Raw genomic sequence first — 20,195 nt, 5'->3', positions numbered from 1 at the left:
CGTTTAATGGGCGGGATAAGGTTGCCCAGACGCTTTATCTTATTGGTCAAGTACAATATCTTAATTCATATTTTTCATATTTTAAATATCCACTCGATAATATAAATTTAATATTGAAAAGTTTCGCATTGTCATTATTCAGGTGTAAAATATAGTCAGAACCGCTTCTGAAGCGTTTTATTAAAACGTGGTGCCTTGTGACTTTTCTCAGCGATGTTCTGGATGCACCAATCAAAATTTAATGGGATTACTGGTAACACATTTCCAGTGCTATTTTTTAGAAAATTTCTGTTGTGTATTTTTCTGTTGGGTTATGAAATAACACTCTTTGTAAACATGTTTGTTTACACCTTTATACTTTTTAAAGTACACATTTCGTCGATATCTTAAAAAAGATGTGTAGATTGGAACGTGACTCAATGGACGTTTAATCTTTCTGGGCCACCACACGCCCCTCAGCGGTAACAAAAAGTGCAAGTTAATTGTGTCATCTGTCGTCTAGCTGTTCGTGTTGTGCGTGCAAGTTTGTGTCAAAGCAGATGGCAGCTCACACGTTTTCCATGGGCTCATGACAGCAACTGAGTGGATGAAATAAACACAGTTTTCATCATATTCTCCGCTGGACAATCCATCTGACGAGTCAACAGCACAACACACAGGTAAAAGTTCCCTTATCTACCTTTTCATTGGACGAGAGCTGTGTGTGTTTATGTGGCATAGCATCTGCATATTTTTCACACTTGGCACTGCATTGCTGTCAGTCTTTAGCGTGTAAGTTTTTACCAAAACTACAAATAAGTAGCTTTATTAAATTTGATGGCAGGGTTGCAGCTGTGTTTCTAAACTTGCCAAGCTATAGCTATTCTGGAACTCTGGTTAATTTTACAAGGTCAACTTATGTTTATTAAAGTATTTATTGGACTACCCAGGATTGTCATGTTTTTTGTTCTTGTGTTCTCTCAGTAGTGCCTCATGCAAAGAGGCTGTTCCTGTTATGTTAAAAAGTTGAATAAAGCAGTGCTATATAGAAAGTATGCCCTTTGAGGGGTAACACAAAACCAGGGTCCCTTTTTCGTTAATTATAACGTTATAAATATAGTAATAAAATAATAACAATATTTATACAATAATATATAATAAATAACTGTATTATTAACCCAGAATGAATTCTGTAATTTCTCTCCTCGGTGTTCTACACCTATAAGAATTTGTTCAACTTTTTTTACAATCAAATCTGAAAGATTTCTCTTACATTAAAATATGCTCATCTCCAAAACAATGGGCAGCTAATTTGTCTTTTAAAGAGACACAGCCTATATCTTGTACTGTTGACTTATAGAATATATATATATATATATATATATATATATATATATATATATATATATGAAGTTGAAGTCAGAATTATTAGGCCCCCTGTTTATTATTTTTTTTCTCCAATTTCTGTTTAACAGAGAGGTTTTTTTCAACACCTTTTCAAACATAATAGTTTTAATAATTTATCTCTAATAACTGATTTCTTTTATCTTTGCCAAGATGACAGTAAATAATATTTTACAAAATATTTTTCGAGACACTTCTATACAGTTTAAAGTGACATTTAAAGGCTCAACTAGGTTAATTAGGTTAACTAAGCAGGTTAGGGTAAATAGGCATATTGTATAACGATGGTTTGTTCTGTAGACTATCGAAAAAAATATATAATGTAATGTGTACTTATATAGCGCATTTATTGTGTATGGCCATACACCCAAAGTGCTTTACAATCATGAGGGAGGTCTCTCCACACCACCACCAGTGTGCAGCATCCACTTTGATGATGCGACTGCAGCCACAGGACAACGGCGCCAGTGCGCTCAGCACACACCAGCTATTGGTGGAGTAGAGAGACAGTGATAGAGCCAATACAGTGGATGGGGATGATTAGGTGGCCATAATCGAAGGGCCGATAGAGGGACTTTGGCCAGGACACCGAGGTTACACCCCTACTCTTTACGAGAAGTGCCATGGGATTATTAATGACCACAGAGAGTCAGGACCTCGGTTTAACGTCTCATCCAAAAGACAGTGCCCACTCACAGCGTAGTGTCCCCTTCACTTTTACTGGGGCATTAGGACTCATGCAAGACCACAGGTTGAGCGCCCCCTGCTGGCCTCACTAACACCACTTCCAACAGCAACCTAGTTTTCCCATGTGGTCCCTGCTTAGCTTCAGTGAGTAACCGGTCTTGGGCTGCAGGGTGATATGGCTGTGGCTTTTGACATAGCTTTGATATAGCTTTAATGGTCCTTTAATCCTTTAATGGTGTTTAAAAAATTAAAATCTGCTTTTATTCTAGCTGAAATAAAACAAATACTTTCTTCAGAAGAAAAAATATTATCAGACATACTGTGAAAATTTCCTTGCTCTGTTATCATTTGGGAAAAAAAAACAAACAAACTGGGGGGCTAATAATTCTGACTTCAACTGTATATACTGAGTGGTTTATTTGTTATTTCTATATGGAAGTTTTGGGTGAACAGACTTTCATTGGAGAGACAGAAATCTCTCAGATTGATTACAAATGTGTTCAAATTTGTGTTTTTAATACGAGTAAAAGTCTTGAAACTAAAGATTAAACTAAAAATAAATGTGTCAGATAAATAACAAACTAAAACAACCACAGATTTGAGCCAGCACATTCAACTTTTTTCAGATTATTCAAGTGTAAAAAAACAATCAGTTAAAACTTAGTTTTTTATTATTTTTTAATAAGGACAGTAAGTAAATACAGTAGCTGTAATTGGACATCTGGATATAAAAATAGATGTAAATTCTGATTGCATAAATAAAACTGAGACTGTAAAAAACAAAACAAAAAAATAATATGTGATTATCAATAGAGCATTATTCCAAAATCTTTAGTGGAGAAAAAAAACAAAAGTCTGGATTATTTGTAGAACTTGTAATATTTAAGCCAGATATTAACCCCATCACTTGTTTGAAAAAATCAAAGTGACAATTTTTGTTATTCATTATTATGTTTTAATGATTAATTTTTGTATTAGTACATTGTTTTTCGAACATTCTTAAGCTACGGTCACACCGGGCTTTGTGTGTGCGAAATTCTGTCGTGCGGCGGTGCGAAAAGGGGTGGGATTAAACAAGATGATTAGACATTAATAAAGCGAGCGATTGCTCCATGCTTTAAATTTCTGTCCAGAGGGGTCCTGTTTTGTTCCTCGATTGGTCTCATGCAGTCAAATGATGCGATTTCGCAGGTTAGTTCACCAAGCTTGAACTTTGCACCGCAGCAACCTGCGAAACTAGACGCATGACCCTGCGTTTCCGGTCTGACGCATTCGCGTGCGTATGAATGGAAGTCCATGGAAGGAAAAGTCAAGTGTGACCGCACCTTTATGCTAAGGACTACCAAATAATATGATTATTCCCTTACTCTGTTTTCCAATTATTTTTCCTTAATTATGATTACTTAAATTTAATAAAATATGTAATGAAGTGAAATTACCAAGTGTTAATCAATAGACCTACCCGTAGTGTTGTAGTCAAATCAAAATATAACAAATAGAATAGATTTTTTTTGTAAAAAAAAACTAAAACTGATTTTTACAAATAAATATTTTAAATACATATATTTCTTGGCCTGTAAATAGGGTTGTAATCTGTCATTTATGAGACATTTTTGGCTCTTTTGTGGGAATACGAATGGGAGGAAATAATTCAAGAATTTCCCAACCTGAAAAACGACTTCCTGGACAGCCCTTCTTTTCTAATAAAAGGAACAGAATCAGGAAGTGTTTTAATTTTACTCTCTTCATTCTGTGTATGTTTTCAGGTGAGTACACTACATTGTGGGTTGTTTATATGTATACTTTTCTGATTTTCTAGCTGTGCAGCGTGACCTTTTCTCTCAATGATTGTGCGCCAGTTGTGGTGTAGTAGGGGTTTGACTTCTCACCTGTGTGTGGCAGTCAGACTCAACTGGAGATCTCCAAAGATGACCAGACCAAGCTCAGGTGAGACACCAGCACACTTAACACCATTATCACTCCTGGAGGTTGTTGAAAATGCGGTAAACTGATCTGGCTATGTGACGACACATTTGAATTTACATAATTTTAATTTTGTCTGTTATGATAGGACAATATTTCTGTAACGAGGAGACTGACACGGAGGGATCCATTATGCAGTATTTATTAGTTACAGTCAAACACAAACATCCAATACGCACTAAAGTGTGAACACACATCAACAGTAATCAATAATGGTCTTGGGGCTGGCGGCTGACAGACACAGAGTGATTTACCAGGCATAGATCAGTGGCAGGCAGAGTGGTTCAGAATCCGTTAGACAGGCTTGGGTCGAGGGCAGGCAGCGTGGATCTGAGTCCGTGTATAAAGCAAGGGTCATGGGCAGGCAGAAGGCAACTCAGAGTCAGAAACAGTCCGGGGTTATTCTCAGAAGATCAGATAGGACCAAACACTCAGTAATGCTGGCTGGGGCTAAACAAGACTTCGCAATGAACTGGTGTTTGAGTGTGGCTTATATAGGAAGCGTGGGTCGTTAACTAGATTCAGTTCAGGTGTGTGCACAATCAGTTTAGATGGATGATGTAATGCTTAAAAGTCCGGGGATGGGGACCTCTGCTGGCCAGTGAGGGGAATGACTGGGACCGAGTCGGTAACAATTTCACTGAGGTGCTTTTGAAAATCTGGAATATGAAGGTTAAAACTAAATCAAAATAACTGAGAAAATTGTGTTTGAAAAATTAATTAGTAAGTCCAATTTAAGTTATCAGTCATATAGCATTACCAATCAAAAATTGTTTTGACATATTTATAGTAGGAAATACAAAATTATCATTAGTACAAAATATCTTCATGAAACATGATCCTTAATAGTATAATGAGATTTGGAATAAAATAAACATTAATAATTTTGACTCTAATTAAATGTAATTTTCTATATAAATGTTTTTTCTATTGCTAAAAATATACCTGTGTGACATGAGACTAGTTTTAAGGCCAGGGTCTTGCCCGAAGCTAACAGAAATACCTAGCGCTTTCAGAAAAAAAATCAAAAACAAAAAACACACTCCTGTTAATGTATGGTCTGTGAACTAAATTGTAGGATTGGGGAATAAAATGATTGTGATAATTATTGTATTATAATATTCACTTAATAAACACATTCAGTAAATGATTGGTATGTTTATACTTCAATAAAGAGCAAAACAGTGCCACTCAATTGTGCCACATGTACTGTTTATCCCTTTGTGCACTTGAATTGCAAGAAGAACAAATATCTTTTGTGATATACAGTAAATGCAAAAATGGTCAGCAGATTGATGTGTTCATCATGTTTGATGAATAAAAAAGTAGTTTAAATGAACAATTAACTCTAATTTCTACAACTTTTACTCAGGAGCAATAATGTGCCTTTCAACTTGAAAGAAATAGAAATATTGTTAGAATTATCTTTATCATCGACTGATATGACAATTTGTTTATTATATATATATATTTTTTTTTTGCTAAGTCACATTTGTATTTCCTTTACAGATTTAACAGCATTTCGTGAGCACTTCGCTAAAGCAAAGCACATTGCTATCATTACGGGGGCTGGAGTGAGTGCAGAGAGCGGTGTACCAACCTTTAGAGGACCGGGGGGCTTCTGGAGAAAATGGCAGGCACAGGTAAAATACTCATGTACATTATGTTTCTAGAAATGTCTCATTCATTTTCCTTCGGCTTAGTCCCTTTATTCATAAGGGGTTGCCACAGCGGAATGACCCGCCAATTTATCCAGCATATGTTTTACACAGCGGATGCCCCTCCAGCTGCAACCCAGTACAGGGAAACATTCATACACACTTAATTACACACATACACTACGGGCAATTTAATTTATTCAAGTCACCTATATCGCATGTCTTTGGACTGAGGCGGAAACCAGAGCACCCGGAGGAAGCCCACGCGAACACAGAGAGAACATGCAAACTCCACACAGAAAAGCCAACTGACCCAGCCAGGGCTTGAACCTGCGACCTTCTTGCTGTGAGCCGATAGTGCTACTCACTGAGCCACCATGTCACCAGAAATGTCTCATTTTGGTGTCAAATGTTAAATAAAATGAATAATCCTTCCTACCACACGAAAATGTCAAAACATTGTGCAATTCTGAGTGTGCTTCACTTAGGTGAGAGGGCTTGACAAACCACCTGTAGGTACATTCTTCTCTCCATATGCACCACACTCTTTACTTAAACATCTTACACGGACTCGATGTTTACTCGTGAATGTACCACAAATCATGTTGCACTAGGGCTGGACAATAAAACTGTATTGTTATTCAATGACCGTACACCATTTTCAATAACGATAAAAAAAGTTTGGTATAAAGTTTTGGAATAAAGTGCTATAGTTTTATAAAATTATTAAAACTATTAAAACTATTTGCCTTAGTAATGTTGGTAAATTAAAATACAGTCGTTAAATGTAAAAAATAGTAATATCCCTAAATGTACTGTTAAAAAATATTAAATAATTATCGTTACAGAATGATATGAAACATTATATTGTGATAATTTTTTTTGCTTTGTCGCCCAACCCTATGTTGCACTGCTTGTTTTCTTCAATCTTGAAAATCTATTTTGCACAATTTCTTGCACAATATCATTCTGTCTTATCCTCCTAGGGCTTGAGTGTCCACATATGTGGACAGCACATTTTAGCTCTTAAGTGGCTATTTAAAATACTTTGAATGTTTTAGATTTTGTTACAGACATGCAGTGTCATCCTGCAACTGTTTTGCAGCATATGAAATGTCCCAAACACTATTTTTAACTGTCCAAAATGGGAAAAAAAATTTTTTACTCTCTGATAGTCAAAGCAAGTAAAAAAAAAAATTCTATGTTAAATATGCATTTAAAAAAATCAGGAAAAAGTGTAAATTTAGACCACGAGTCCACATATATGTAGTGGGATGTATACATGTTTTCTTGTTTGTTTAGAAAGGATTGGTGTGGATTAATAACTGCAAGTTCATCCATTTGTCTCTTTTCCTGTCTCTTTGTCTTTCAGGATTTAGCAACCCCTGAAGCTTTCTCTAGAGATCCTTCTTTAGTATGGGAGTTTTACCATTACAGGCGTGAGGTGGGTCACTCATTACTGACTAAAGAACTACCAGCATCATAGAGTATTTGATTATCAAATTTATGAATATAACAGCAGATGGGTAATTAAAATAAAGCAGTGAAATAGAAACATCTGCATTTTGTTAATTCACAAACAAGACTCATTATTCTCTATTCATCATGTTTTGCATAATTGCAGTGAAGAATATACAAGATCCAGAAATGTCTGTTTATTTATAGGTCTGAAATTAACACAATATCCACAGGGGGGGGGGGGGGGGGGGGGGGGGGGGGGGTGGGGGGGGGGGATGGGGTAGGGTGGAGTCACTTTATTTTTATAGCCCCCAAAACTCAAGGTCTCATAATGCAATGCAAAAGCAAAAATAAAAGGAAAAACACCCATGAATTAGAAGTTACAGGCAAATAATTAACAGATTTTTTTTTGCAATGTATAAACAGTCAACATATTTATAGTTTATAGTTTGCTGATTGATTGAAGTCATTAGTTAAATGTAAGTTTTTGAGATTACTTGACAGGTTAATAATATAATTATTTAAAGGTAAATAAAAATGCCCCTGGTAATCGTCTTCAGGTTGCAGATATCATCCCTGAGCCATAATAATAAAAGTTGTAGCTGAAACAACAATAATTTAAACGTACTGTAAAGAGATGCAGAAATGGGATGGTAAAGTTCACCCAAAAATTATCTTTTTTACTCTTCCTCAAGTGGTTTAAAACCTTTATGAGTTACTTTCTTCTATTGAATTAAACAAAATATGTTGAAGAAAGCTGACAACCTGTAACCATTGACTTTCATTGTAGGACAAACAAATACTATGAAAGTCAATGGCTACAGGTTTCCAACATTCTTCGAAAATCTTCTTTTGTGTTCAACTGAAGAAAGACACTCATTTAGGTTTGGAACAAATAAAGGGTGAGTAAATGATGAGAGAATTTAAATTTTTGGTTGAACTATTCCTTCTTATTTTGTATGAGTACACAAACTTCAGTCAAACATGTTATAATGATTATTATCAATATTTATTATTAAACACAAGTGATAAGTTGCATTCTACTAAGATCTTAAGTAGAATAGAGTAGATGGTTCACCCAAAAATTTAAATTCGGTCATAACTTAGACTTGTTCCAAGCCTGTATGAGTCTGAAAGAAAAAGATAATTTTTGCGCATTACCATCCCTCTCCAAAATATCTACTTTTATGTTCAGCAGAAACGATGAAATCATTAAAGAAATCATCAAACTTGAGGGTGGTTAACTGGAATATTAGTTAGAATTTCATGTTGAACTTTGTCTTCATTTAATTGAACATACAGGTAATGCGCAGTAAGATGCCGAATCCAGCACATCTGGCTATAGCAGAGTGTGAGGCTCGTCTCAGCAAGCAGGGGCGCTCTGTTGTCATCATCACTCAAAACATAGATGAACTGCACCATCGAGCTGGCTCTAAACATGTCTATGAGATCCACGGTGAGACTACATCTATGGGGGGGGGGGATGGGGGGGGGGTGGAGTCACTTTATTTTTATAGCCCCCAAAACTCAAGGTCTCATAATGCAATGCAAAAGCAAAAATAAAAGGAAAAACACCCATGAATTAGAAGTTACAGGCAAATAATTAACAGATTTTTTTTTTGCAATGTATAAACAGTCAACATATTTATAGTTTATAGTTTGCTGATTGATTGAAGTCATTAGTTAAATGTAAGTTTTTGAGATTACTTGACAGGTTAATAATATAATTATTTAAAGGTAAATAAAAATGCCCCTGGTAATCGTCTTCAGGTTGCAGATATCATCCCTGAGCCATAATAATAAAAGTTGTAGCTGAAACAACAATAATTTAAACGTACTGTAAAGAGATGCAGAAATGGGATGGTAAAGTTCACCCAAAAATTATCTTTTTTACTCTTCCTCAAGTGGTTTAAAACCTTTATGAGTTACTTTCTTCTATTGAATTAAACAAAATATGTTGAAGAAAGCTGACAACCTGTAACCATTGACTTTCATTGTAGGACAAACAAATACTATGAAAGTCAATGGCTACAGGTTTCCAACATTCTTCGAAAATCTTCTTTTGTGTTCAACTGAAGAAAGACACTCATTTAGGTTTGGAACAAATAAAGGGTGAGTAAATGATGAGAGAATTTAAATTTTTGGTTGAACTATTCCTTCTTATTTTGTATGAGTACACAAACTTCAGTCAAACATGTTATAATGATTATTATCAATATTTATTATTAAACACAAGTGATAAGTTGCATTCTACTAAGATCTTAAGTAGAATAGAGTAGATGGTTCACCCAAAAATTTAAATTCGGTCATAACTTAGACTTGTTCCAAGCCTGTATGAGTCTGAAAGAAAAAGATAATTTTTGCGCATTACCATCCCTCTCCAAAATATCTACTTTTATGTTCAGCAGAAACGATGAAATCATTAAAGAAATCATCAAACTTGAGGGTGGTTAACTGGAATATTAGTTAGAATTTCATGTTGAACTTTGTCTTCATTTAATTGAACATACAGGTAATGCGCAGTAAGATGCCGAATCCAGCACATCTGGCTATAGCAGAGTGTGAGGCTCGTCTCAGCAAGCAGGGGCGCTCTGTTGTCATCATCACTCAAAACATAGATGAACTGCACCATCGAGCTGGCTCTAAACATGTCTATGAGATCCACGGTGAGACTACATCTACACAAACCTGGACCCCACCACCTTAGTACATTAATTATTGGAAATATTTCAAAAATACATTTATTTTACAAGTCCCCTCGAGTTTGGTTTTACCATTTTTGAATCCATTCAGCCGATCTCCAGGTCTGGCAGGAGCACTTTAGCTTAGTTTAGTTTAGCATAGATCATTGAATCAGATTAGACCATTAGCATGTTGCTCAAAAATGACCAAATTAAACATTTTCTTATTTAAAGATGGACTCTAATGTACTTACATCATGTGCTAAGGCAGACAGAAATGAAATGTTGCTATTTTCTAGGGAGGTAAGGCTAGTATATTATTTCAGAATGAGAGTATAGTTCCATATAGGCCTAGAAAATAGCAACTTCCCATTTTTTGTCGGTCAACACAACTACTGAAGAGTCAAATTTTAAATAGGAAAAATATTAGAATCAGAATCAGAATCAGTTTTATTGCCAAGTGTGCTTCACACACACAAGGAATTTGTTTTGGCTACAGAAGCTTCCAGTGTACATAAAGTGACAACACAAAATAAATATGAAAAAAAAAAAAGATAAACATTAAACAGATGCGGTTAGTCAAGAAACCTGGATGTTGAGTTGTATGTACAGATTGTTATAAATATACAGGTTATAAGGTGCTGTGTACAAGTGTGAATGTAGAAGGTATTGCATTGTATATTGATATAAGGTGCTGTGTACAAGTGCGTATGAAAAAGTATTGCACATTTTTATTGCACAGTAGGGGGATATTTTACTGTTCATAAGGTAGACAGCCTGAGGAAAGAAACTTTTCCTGTGTCTGGCTGTTTTTGTGCTTGGTGCTCTGAAGCGCCGACCAGACGGTAACAGTTCGAACAGGTAGTGTGCTGGGTGTGAGGGGTCCAGAGTGATTTTGCGAGCCCTTTTACTCACTCTGGAAGAGTACAGTTCTTGAAGTGTAGGAAGGGTTGTGCCAGTGATTCGTTCAGCAGTCCAGACTATTCGCTGTAGTCTACGGAGGTCGGTTTTGGCAGCTGAGCCGAACCAGACAGTGATTGAAGTGCAGAGAATGGATTGGATGACAGCTGAGTAGAACTGTACGAGCAGCTCCTGTGGCAGGTTGAACTTCCTCAGCTGATGAAGGAACTACAGTCTCTGCTGGGCTTTCTTCACAATAGAGTCTATATGAATGTCCCACTTCAGATCCTGAGAGATGGTGGTGCCCAGGAACCGGAATGACTCTACTGCAGCCACAGTGCTGTTCATTGGGGGGAGTGCAGGGAGGTTTCTTCTGAAGTCCACTATCATCTCCACTGTTAAGAGCGTGTTCAGCTCCAGGTTGTTGTATCTGCACCATAACGCCAGCCGCTTCACCTCTTGTCTGTATGCAGACTCGTCACCGTTCTGGATGAGGCCGATAATAGTAGTGTCGTCTGCAAACTTAATGAGTTTGATGGAGGGGTCTTTTGCAGTGCAGTCGTTGGTGTACAGGGAGAAGAGCAGTGGAGAAAGAAGACATCCCTGGGGGGCACCAGTGCTGATGGTGCGGCTTTCGGATGTGATTTTGCATTTTCTGACTAGCTGCTGTCTATCTGTCAGAAAACTGGTGATCCATTGACAGACAGAGCTAGGAACAGAGAGCTGGGCCAGTTTGTACTCAAGCAGTGATGGGACGATGGTGTTAAAGGCAGAACTGAAGTCCACAAACAGAATCCTTGCGTAGTTCCCTGGTTTGTCCAGATGTTGTAGGGTATAATCCAGTCCCATGTTGACTGCATCATCCACAGACCGGTTTGCTCTATAGGCGAACTGCAGGGGGTCCAGCAGGGGTCCAGTGATGTCCTTCAGATATGCTAGCACCAGTCGTTCTAATGACTTCATGGCCACAGATGTTAAGGCCACAGGTCTGTAGTCATTGAGTCCTGTGATCTTTGGCTTCTTCGGGATTGGGATGATAGTAGAGCGCTTAAAGCAGGAACTTTGCGCTGTTCCAGTGATCTATTGAAGATATGTGAGAAAATGGGAGCCAGCTGGTCAGCGCAGGTTCTCAGACAGGCTGGTGAGACACCACCTGGCCCTGGTGCTTTCCTTCTCTTCTGTTTACTGAAGATCTGACGTACATCATCCTCACTGATCTGAAGCTCAGGGGGGGAGAGGAAGATGGCTGGAGGTGTTGATGGCTGTGTAGGGAGATGGTCCGGGCTGTGTTGATGTGGTATTGATGGCCGTGTAGGGAGATGGTCCAGGCTGTGTTGATGTGGTGTTGATGGCTGTGTAGGGAGATGGTCCGGGCTGTGTTGATGTGGTGTTGATGGCTGTGTAGGGAGATGGTCCAGGCGGGTGTAAGGTGTCTGGTCAGAGGTGTCAAATCTACAGTAGAACATATTCAGCTCGTTTGCAATATGTTTATTGCTGTCGATACTACATTCGAAGATGCTACATTCTAATTCAGGGGTGGGCAAACTCCGTCCTGGAGAGCCAGTGTCCTGCACAGTTTAGCTCCAACTCTAATCAAACACACCTGCTTATAGATTTCTAGTGATCTTGAAGATGCTGATTAGCATGTTCAGGTGTGTTTGATTAGTGTTGGAGCTAGACTGTGCACTACACTGGCCCTCCATAACCGAGTTTGCCCACCCCTAATCCGATTCAATTATTTGTGCTAAGCTCAAAGTTCTCTGCCAGACCTAAAATTCGGCTGAATGCATTCAGAAATGGTAAAACTGAACTGTTAAACTCTAGGGGAGTTGTAAAATCAGCCTGTTTTCAAAAAAGGATGAGTGTTTCCTTAACAGAACTGAAAATGATTGATTATCTGTCCATTCAATCAGTGTTTCTAGTTGAGGTTATTCACTTCATCTTTCGCTCTCCAGGTAGTCTGTTTAAAACCCGCTGTATGAGCTGTGGAGAAGTCAAAGCAAACCACAAGAGCCCAATTTGTCCTGCTCTGGAAGGAAAGGGGTAAAAGCTCATGCAAACAGATCCACATTTTATAAAATTTTTCAGAAACGGCACTCTCTTATTTTCTGTTTTTTACTTTTCAGAGCACCAGACCCGAACACCAAGGAAGCCAGAATTCCAGTCGAGCTGCTGCCTAGGTTTGACTGGTCTTTTTAAAAAGTTGATCAAAAATTTTTTAAGCCAAATTAGATTCAGCTATTTGTTTTGCATGCAATTCTGCTTTTAAATTTTTTGTTATAGAAGAAAATAATACTATATTCACCCTGCCTGCATTAAATTGATGAAAAATAATGTCAATAAAGACTAAGGTCAAATAAAATCAGCATTTAAAATCTGATGGATTATATAAGGCTGAAAAATAAGGCTGCGCAATATTCATTCACTCATTATCTTTTCGGCTTAGTTCCTTTATTAATCTTGGGTGGCCACAGCGGAATGAACTGGCATCTTATCCCGCATATGTTTTACGCAGCCGATGCTCTTCCAGCTGCAACCCATGACTGGGAAACATCCATACACACACATACACTATGGACAATTTAGCTTACCCAGTTCACCTATACCACGGACTTGTGGGGGAAACCGGAGCACCCGGAGGAAACCCATGGTGAACACGGGGAGAACATGCAAACTCCACACAGAAATGCTAACTGACCCAGCCGAGACTCAAACCAGCGACCTTCTTGCTGTGAGGCGATCGCGCTACCCCCTGCACCACCGTGACACAGCTGCACAATATATAGAAATAAAACAAATACTGTATTAATATGGGTGTATGTCACATTGCATAGTCAATTATGGCATTAACAAAAGCTGATTATAAGCTTGATCCTTTTAAATAAAAACAAAATGGGGACGTATATTTTTGTTTGTCACTAAAATGTAAAAGAAATTGAGAAATTATACTTAAATATAGTACTGCAATTTTACTGTAAAATAATTTATAGTAGTTTTGGATTCTTTTTAAACATTATTAATTTTTAATTTATAATCATATTCAGTGTGTTAAAATAGTTAAAATAGTAAAAAAAATTCTAGTGAATTTTTACAAATAATTACAGATAAATACACTGAAATAAACTTTTTGAACGAGTCTGAAATCATATTTTCAAAATTAATTAAAATATAAAATATAAATGTAATTAAATGTACATCAAATGTATTAAAAAGGATAATTTTAAACATTTTTAATCTTTCATTTAATCTTCAGTTTTTGTCCAAATACCTGTGTAGATCAAATACCTGTGTAGATCAAGACCCCAATTAAACTCCTTACGCTATAGAATGATTAATTATTTTCAAACGGAGCTATTCAATGCTCAAAAAATGCTTTAGCCCTCTTTCAAAAAAAAAACCAAATCCAGTATTGTGCATTTGATTCAATTCAATTTTCAATTCACCTTTATTTGTATAGCGCTTTTACAGCTTTCCATAAAAGATCATAGTAAATTGAAATAGTGTAGTTCAGTTTTTAAAGTTTAAGTTCAGTTCAGTTTAGCTCAGTTCAGTGTGGTTTAATAATCACTACTGAGAGTCCAAACACTGAAGAGCAAATCCATCGATGTGCAGCTCTACAGATCCCGAATCATGCAAGCTAGTGACGACAGCGGCGAGAAAAAAAATTCACCAATTGGCGAAAGTGAAGAAAAAAAACCTCGAGAGAACCAGGCTCAGATGTGTATGACCATTTCTCCTCTGGCCAAACATCTTGTGCAGAGCTGCAGTCTAAGCACCAGAGTCTGGAAGCTGGGCCTCAGCGAAGACTCGTCTGTCCCTGGAGCGTCACAGGAACAGTCTCATGCTCTCCACTCCTCCATGACCACCACAGCAGCTGCTCAGGATACAGCCTGGTCCAAGATTATGGAAACCTTGGGATCATCTCGTCGATGGTCTTGGATCGAATCATTGGCGCTGCATAGTCTGAGGGTCTCGGGATGAGTATCCCCAGGTGGAAATAGAGAATAAAGAGAATAATTAGCATAGCTGCTGTTCATAGTGTATTTAAATGAGATGAAGAAACCTGTGTGGAGCACATTCATGTATCATACTGCTAAGTGATTCACTGAGTGTATGCTTTACTAAAAAGATTTTTAATCTAGTTTACTTTGCTATTCTAGATACTATCAGAAGCCCTGAGTTTTGAGATCTTAAAGAGCGGGTTGGATTGTAGCGAGACAGAAGGTTGGTTAGATAAACAGGAGCTAGATTATTTAAAGCTTTATAGATAAGAAGCAATATTTTAAATTGAATACGAAACTTAACAGGCAGCCAGTGTAGGGATGATAAAATTGGGGTGATATGATCATATTTTCTAGACATGGTAAGAACTCTGGCAGCTGCATTTTGTACTAGCTGAAGTTTATTAATAGAGGATGCTGGGCAGCCAGCAAACAGAGCATTACAGTAATCCAGCCTTGAAGTCATAAAAGCATGGATTAGCTTTTCTGCATCTGAGATGAACAGCATACTTCGTAACTTAGCGATATTTCTCAGATGAAAGAAGGCAGTTTTTGTGACATGGGATATATGATTTTGAATATGAAGTTAAATTGCTGTCTAGTATGACATCTTTTAGATTCAATTCAATACAATTCACCTTTATTTGTATAGCACTTATACAATGTAGATTGTGTCAAAGCAGCTTCACATAAAAGGTCACAGTAAATAGGAACAGTGTAGTTCAGTTTGTAGTGTTTAAGTTCAGTTCAGTTGAGCTCAGTTCAGTGTGGATTAATAATCACTACTGAGAGTCCAAATATTGAAGGGCAAATCCAACGATGCGCAGCTCTACAGATCCCGAACCATGCAAGCCAGTGGCGACTCTTTTAGAGTAGAGCTAACGCTAACTTTGTATCCCTCCAACTGTAGGTCGAGTTGTGGGATCTGCTGTGTACAGGATTTAGGCCCAATAAGTAATAATGCTGTTTTGTCTGAGTTTAAGAGAAGAAAATTGTTGGTCACCCAGTCTAACACTTTTAATACACTCAGTTAGCTTAGACAGTTCAGACGTCTTATCAGGTTTAGTTGAAATATATAATTGAGTATCATCTGCATAGCAGTGAAAGCTACATGTAATTACAGAACATTATGTTTTACAGGACATTACTTTATAACTTTTTTCAGTCACAGTAACTTTTATGCTTGTTTCCCCCACAGTCCAAAACATATTGTATAGGGGAATTGGGTAAGCTAAAATTGTCCACAGTGTATGTGTGTGAATGAGTATGGATGTTTCCCAGTCATGGGTTGCAGCTGGAAGGGCATCCGCTGCGTAAACATATGCGGGATAAGTTGGCGGTTTGTTCTGCTGTGGCGACCCCTGATTAATAAAGAAACTAAGACAAAAATAAAATGAATTATGAATGAGTACAGCAAAGTGCCACTGAAACCAAACCTTGCGGCATAATTTTTCAAAAATTGCAAGAATGTATCAAGAATGCAAGAATCTGTCACAAACTGTTTAATGTGGCAAATCGCCACTGAATTCTAAACATAGACAGGTCCACTTTATGGGCTGCTTAAATTGGCTGTGCAAAGATGACTTTAAACTAACAACTCTCAAGAACATCAGCAATGATGAACATAAAAGCGAGAGTTATGTTTTGTAAAGCAACAAATCTAGTCAGATGCTTCTGGAATGCAGACCTCTGCGTTGCTTTACTGTAAACACACTGTAAGTCTGTTTAATTTTACCATGCAATGAGAAATTAGGACTGTCCTGATGACATTATAAAAACATAATAGCTGTACATGAGGGGAAAATAATAATAATAATAATAATAATAATAATAATACAATTAAACATTACTACAGAAATGGAATAATTCAAATTGAATTATTGTGTATTGTATAGCTCTATTTTAGAGGAATGAATCATTCTATAGCATAAGGGGTTTTGTTGGGGTCTTCGAAGAAAATAAAAGTATTTGGACAAAAGCTGGATTAATTGAGTGTTTATAAAAAAAAATTCCCATAAATTTAATTTGTTTTTCATTTTTTTGAAGTTATAAATCAGAATTAAAAAAATGTAAGAATAGTAGCTTTAACTTTTCTCCAGCAGTGGGCAGCAGATGTCCACATGTCTGATATTTCATTTAAATCATATGTTTTTTTTTCTACTGTTTGTAGATGTGAAAGGAAGAGCTGTAACGGATTGCTGAGGCCTCATGTGGTTTGGTTTGGAGAAACACTGGATTCAGATATTCTCACCGATGTGGAGCGCGAGCTGGAAAAGTGTGATCTCTGTTTAGTGGTGAGGGATTACAAATGGACACATGAAACTGACAAGCATTTTAAAGCATCAAGACAGGGACAAAAGTTATGTTTAGACCCTTGTTCTGTTTCTATAATGCTTAAAGGCCCATTCACACCAAGCACAATACCTATAAATATATATAGAAAATCATCATACCATCTGTAAATTGAAAATCTATACCTTTACTTACATTACACCCTGATTTGAAATGGCCTTCAGGATAAAGTTGTAGAAAGGCACAAGTTACAAAAAGGCTACAAAAACATTTCAAAGGCTGGAAACGTTATTTGGAATTGATTTTGATTTCAAGCTGTATGATAATTAAGTATAATAAAAGTAATCATTTCAAATGGCTATGATGATTTTCTCTTGAAAAATATATAATTTCATATAGTTCATAGTATTTTATGCTTTCCATCAAGCGTTACCTCCTTGCAGCAGATGTTTTCAGTGTGCTATTAACACATCTGACCAGTAAAGCTTTATTTATTAATGTATTGCGCTAATCAAACAAATTTAGCAACAGTAGTCAGTGAAGTGGAATAAAAACTATTAACTATTTTCCTGAAAAATTCCAAAGGAGGTAACAAAAATACACTGAAACTTCCCTTTATTTTTATCCTTCTTTACAATAGTATAACCATTCATTCATTCATTTATTTTCTTTTTAGCTTAGTCCCTTTATTAATCTGGGGTCACCACAGTGGAATGAACCACCAACTTATCCAGCACGTTTTACACAGCGGATGCCTTTCCAGCTGCAACCCATCTCTGGGAAACATCCACACACACTCATTCACACTTATACACTACGGACAATTTTAGCTTACCCAATTCACCTGTACCACATATCTTTGGACTGTGGGGGAAACGGGAGCACCCGGAGGAAACCCACGCGAACGGAGGGAAAACATGCAAACTCCACATAGAAACGCCAACTGACCCAGCCGAGGCTCAAACCCACGACCTTCTTGCTGTGAGGTGACAGCACTACCTACTGTGCCACTGCGTCGCCATAGTATAACCAATTGTTTTCTATATAGTCATTATCTTTAACTAATCTTTGAAATAAGGGCTTAACATCAAGTATTGAGCTTCTCCACAATGTCTTCTATAGCTTTAAATTGCGCGAACCCTTTATATTTCAATGGATTCTGGGAGGCAGTCAGTGCCTATTGTTTATTAGTTGAGAAAGAAATCGTGATTTTAACTATATAGTCTCTCTACATTATTAGGGACTGAGCACCTACGGTGCAATTGGAATTGCTCCATTTCATCTTCATCTTCTTCTTCTTCCTCTTCTCCGAAATGAATTGCATTTTTGAGGGTCCAAACATGCTCGAAACTCACAAAATTTGCACACACACCAGAAGTGGCAAAAATTTATGTTTAATATAGGTTTCGAAAGTGGTTGTGGTAAAATGGCTTGACAGCACCAGCTATGCACATTTGACGGAGTGGCGCCCGAGCTACAGTTCACACTCATGTACGAAAGTTGGCACACTCATCAAACATGCCAAAACCTACAAAAAAGTCTCTTGGAGCAAAGTCTCAAATCCAACAGCAAGTCCAAAAGTGCAGTTTTTGCCATTTTTTTAGGCTTTGTATTTTACGGTAGTTTTGACTCATGGTAGCAGTGAGCTACATGCTAATAACAATTAACATTGTTAAAACAAAGTGTTATAACATGCTACATATACAAACAAAGTATGTTATTGGGTATTGTCATTAAAAGGCCTTGGTGATGTTGTTTGTGACGGCCTCTCAAACTTTGATGTTTCGCCATGAAAGAGGAAGTTGTTATAACTCAGGCATGCATTGCATGATCTGCCTCAAAATTCACACATTTGATAACAGTTCTGATCTGAACACGTTTACATGCCAATATCTAGTTACAGTGAAAGCGCCATCTGCTGCCGTCAGGAAATGAAAGCTGCCATCAGTTTTAAACTGTAACAAATTGCTTCATGAAATTTTATCAAAAAAAATCCAACTTTTGTCAGTATAATCCAAAGGCCTTTGTGATGTTAAATTTTAATGATCTAGAGTTTTCGTCGATGAGCGTGTCCGTGGTGGACTGACAAAGTTCAGTGCTTTGCCATTAGAGGAGGAAGTACTTATAACTCAGCCACACAATGTCCGATCTGCCTGAAAATTCACAGGTGCGATGAGATTCCTCTCCTGAAGACATACCAATATTGAGTCACAGTCATAGCACCAACTGCTCACAAAAGGAAGTTTTGCATAAATCCCTTTTATCGCTGCATGCAGTTTTAATTATCATTATAGCTGTAGTCTGAACTCTGCTCTTGTTTTCCATTCAGACTTTTTTAGATCAGAATTCACGTAAAGTGTGTTTCTGACGTTGTTTTCTCATCTCTAGGTGGGCACATCCTCTATAGTTTACCCAGCGGCCATGTCCGCCCCTCAGGTGGCGTCTCGGGGAGTGCCCGTAGCTGAATTCAACATGGAGTGTACACCTGCTACTCAACGCTTCAAGTAAGACAAACAAATACGCAAAACACTCTCTTTACATGAGTCACAGAGATGTCTCTCTGTCAGCCCATTTAACACACAGCCGTTTAATCGTTCAAACACAGACTCAAATTGACGTCTTTCGCTGGCGCATTTGAGAAAACACTGAAGCGTAGAATTGACACAAGCAATTGAACACCTGCGTTTTGTTTACTTCTCACCAACAGATATCACTTTGAGGGTCCTTGTGGCTCGACGTTGCCCCCGACGCTGGAACGCCACGAGTGCGAGTCCGTTTAAGGGGAAAGAAGGCATGACCCATCTGTTCATCACATTGAGCACTTTAACTGAGATGGTTAAGGATTGGTTCATGCCATTGTGGGATTGGTTTGTGTGAAGATTAACTGCTAAATGATTGGCTGAAATTAAATTTTGTTTAGTGACTTTTGAATGCTTGCATGCCCTATGTTTTGTATTTGGCTGTTTTTTAACCATATAAATTGTACAATCAAAAAGACACGACAACCTATGTTATTTTAACTTATGATATTACTTATAACATAATTATACTTTAACTAATAAGTTAATCAGGTGTCAGTTTTAGTTAAAGGGAATCTATTTTACTCCTTTTACAAGATGTAAGATAAGGTGTCTCCAGAACATGTCTGTTTA

At 37.3% G+C, this 20,195-nt stretch overlaps 1 protein-coding gene across 2 annotated transcripts; it reads left to right on the top strand.

The window, feature by feature from the left end:
- The first annotated feature begins 503 nt into the window (after positions 1-503).
- Positions 504-19,974, top strand: sirt5 (sirtuin 5). 2 transcript variants are annotated; one of them, XM_056480742.1, is made up of 10 exons: positions 504-659; positions 3,890-4,017; positions 5,563-5,696; positions 7,084-7,155; positions 8,472-8,625; positions 12,706-12,793; positions 12,877-12,930; positions 16,922-17,045; positions 19,432-19,547; positions 19,751-19,974. In XM_056480742.1, the coding sequence occupies exons 2-10, from the start codon at positions 3,915-3,917 to the stop codon at positions 19,821-19,823; spliced, it is 918 nt and encodes a 305-aa protein (XP_056336717.1). In that variant the 5' UTR covers positions 504-659; positions 3,890-3,914; the 3' UTR covers positions 19,824-19,974. The 2 variants fall into 2 exon arrangements, with proteins under 2 accessions (XP_056336717.1, XP_056336716.1); XM_056480741.1 differs by lacking the exons at positions 504-659; positions 3,890-4,017; positions 5,563-5,696; positions 7,084-7,155; positions 8,472-8,625 and adding an exon at positions 9,682-9,835.
- Positions 19,975-20,195: the final 221 nt, after the last annotated feature.

Source organism: Danio aesculapii, chromosome 20 (assembly GCF_903798145.1).
Source record: "Danio aesculapii chromosome 20, fDanAes4.1, whole genome shotgun sequence".
Lineage (NCBI taxonomy): Eukaryota > Metazoa > Chordata > Actinopteri > Cypriniformes > Danionidae > Danio > Danio aesculapii.
Note: the sequence above shows the minus strand (reverse complement) of the source record. Positions and strands in the feature narration are given on the sequence as shown.

What these genes read in the sequence shown, in the direction of transcription:
- sirt5 (XM_056480742.1), top strand. Translation starts at nt 3,915, where the DNA reads ATGATTGTGCGCCAGTTGTGGTGTAGTAGGGGTTTGACTTCTCACCTG. An exon ending in GATGACCAGACCAAGCTCAG is followed by an intron (nt 4,018 to 5,562) that starts GTGAGACACCAG and finishes TTTCCTTTACAG; the next exon opens with ATTTAACAGCATTTCGTGAG. An exon ending in ACATGTCTATGAGATCCACG is followed by an intron (nt 8,626 to 12,705) that starts GTGAGACTACAT and finishes TTCGCTCTCCAG; the next exon opens with GTAGTCTGTTTAAAACCCGC.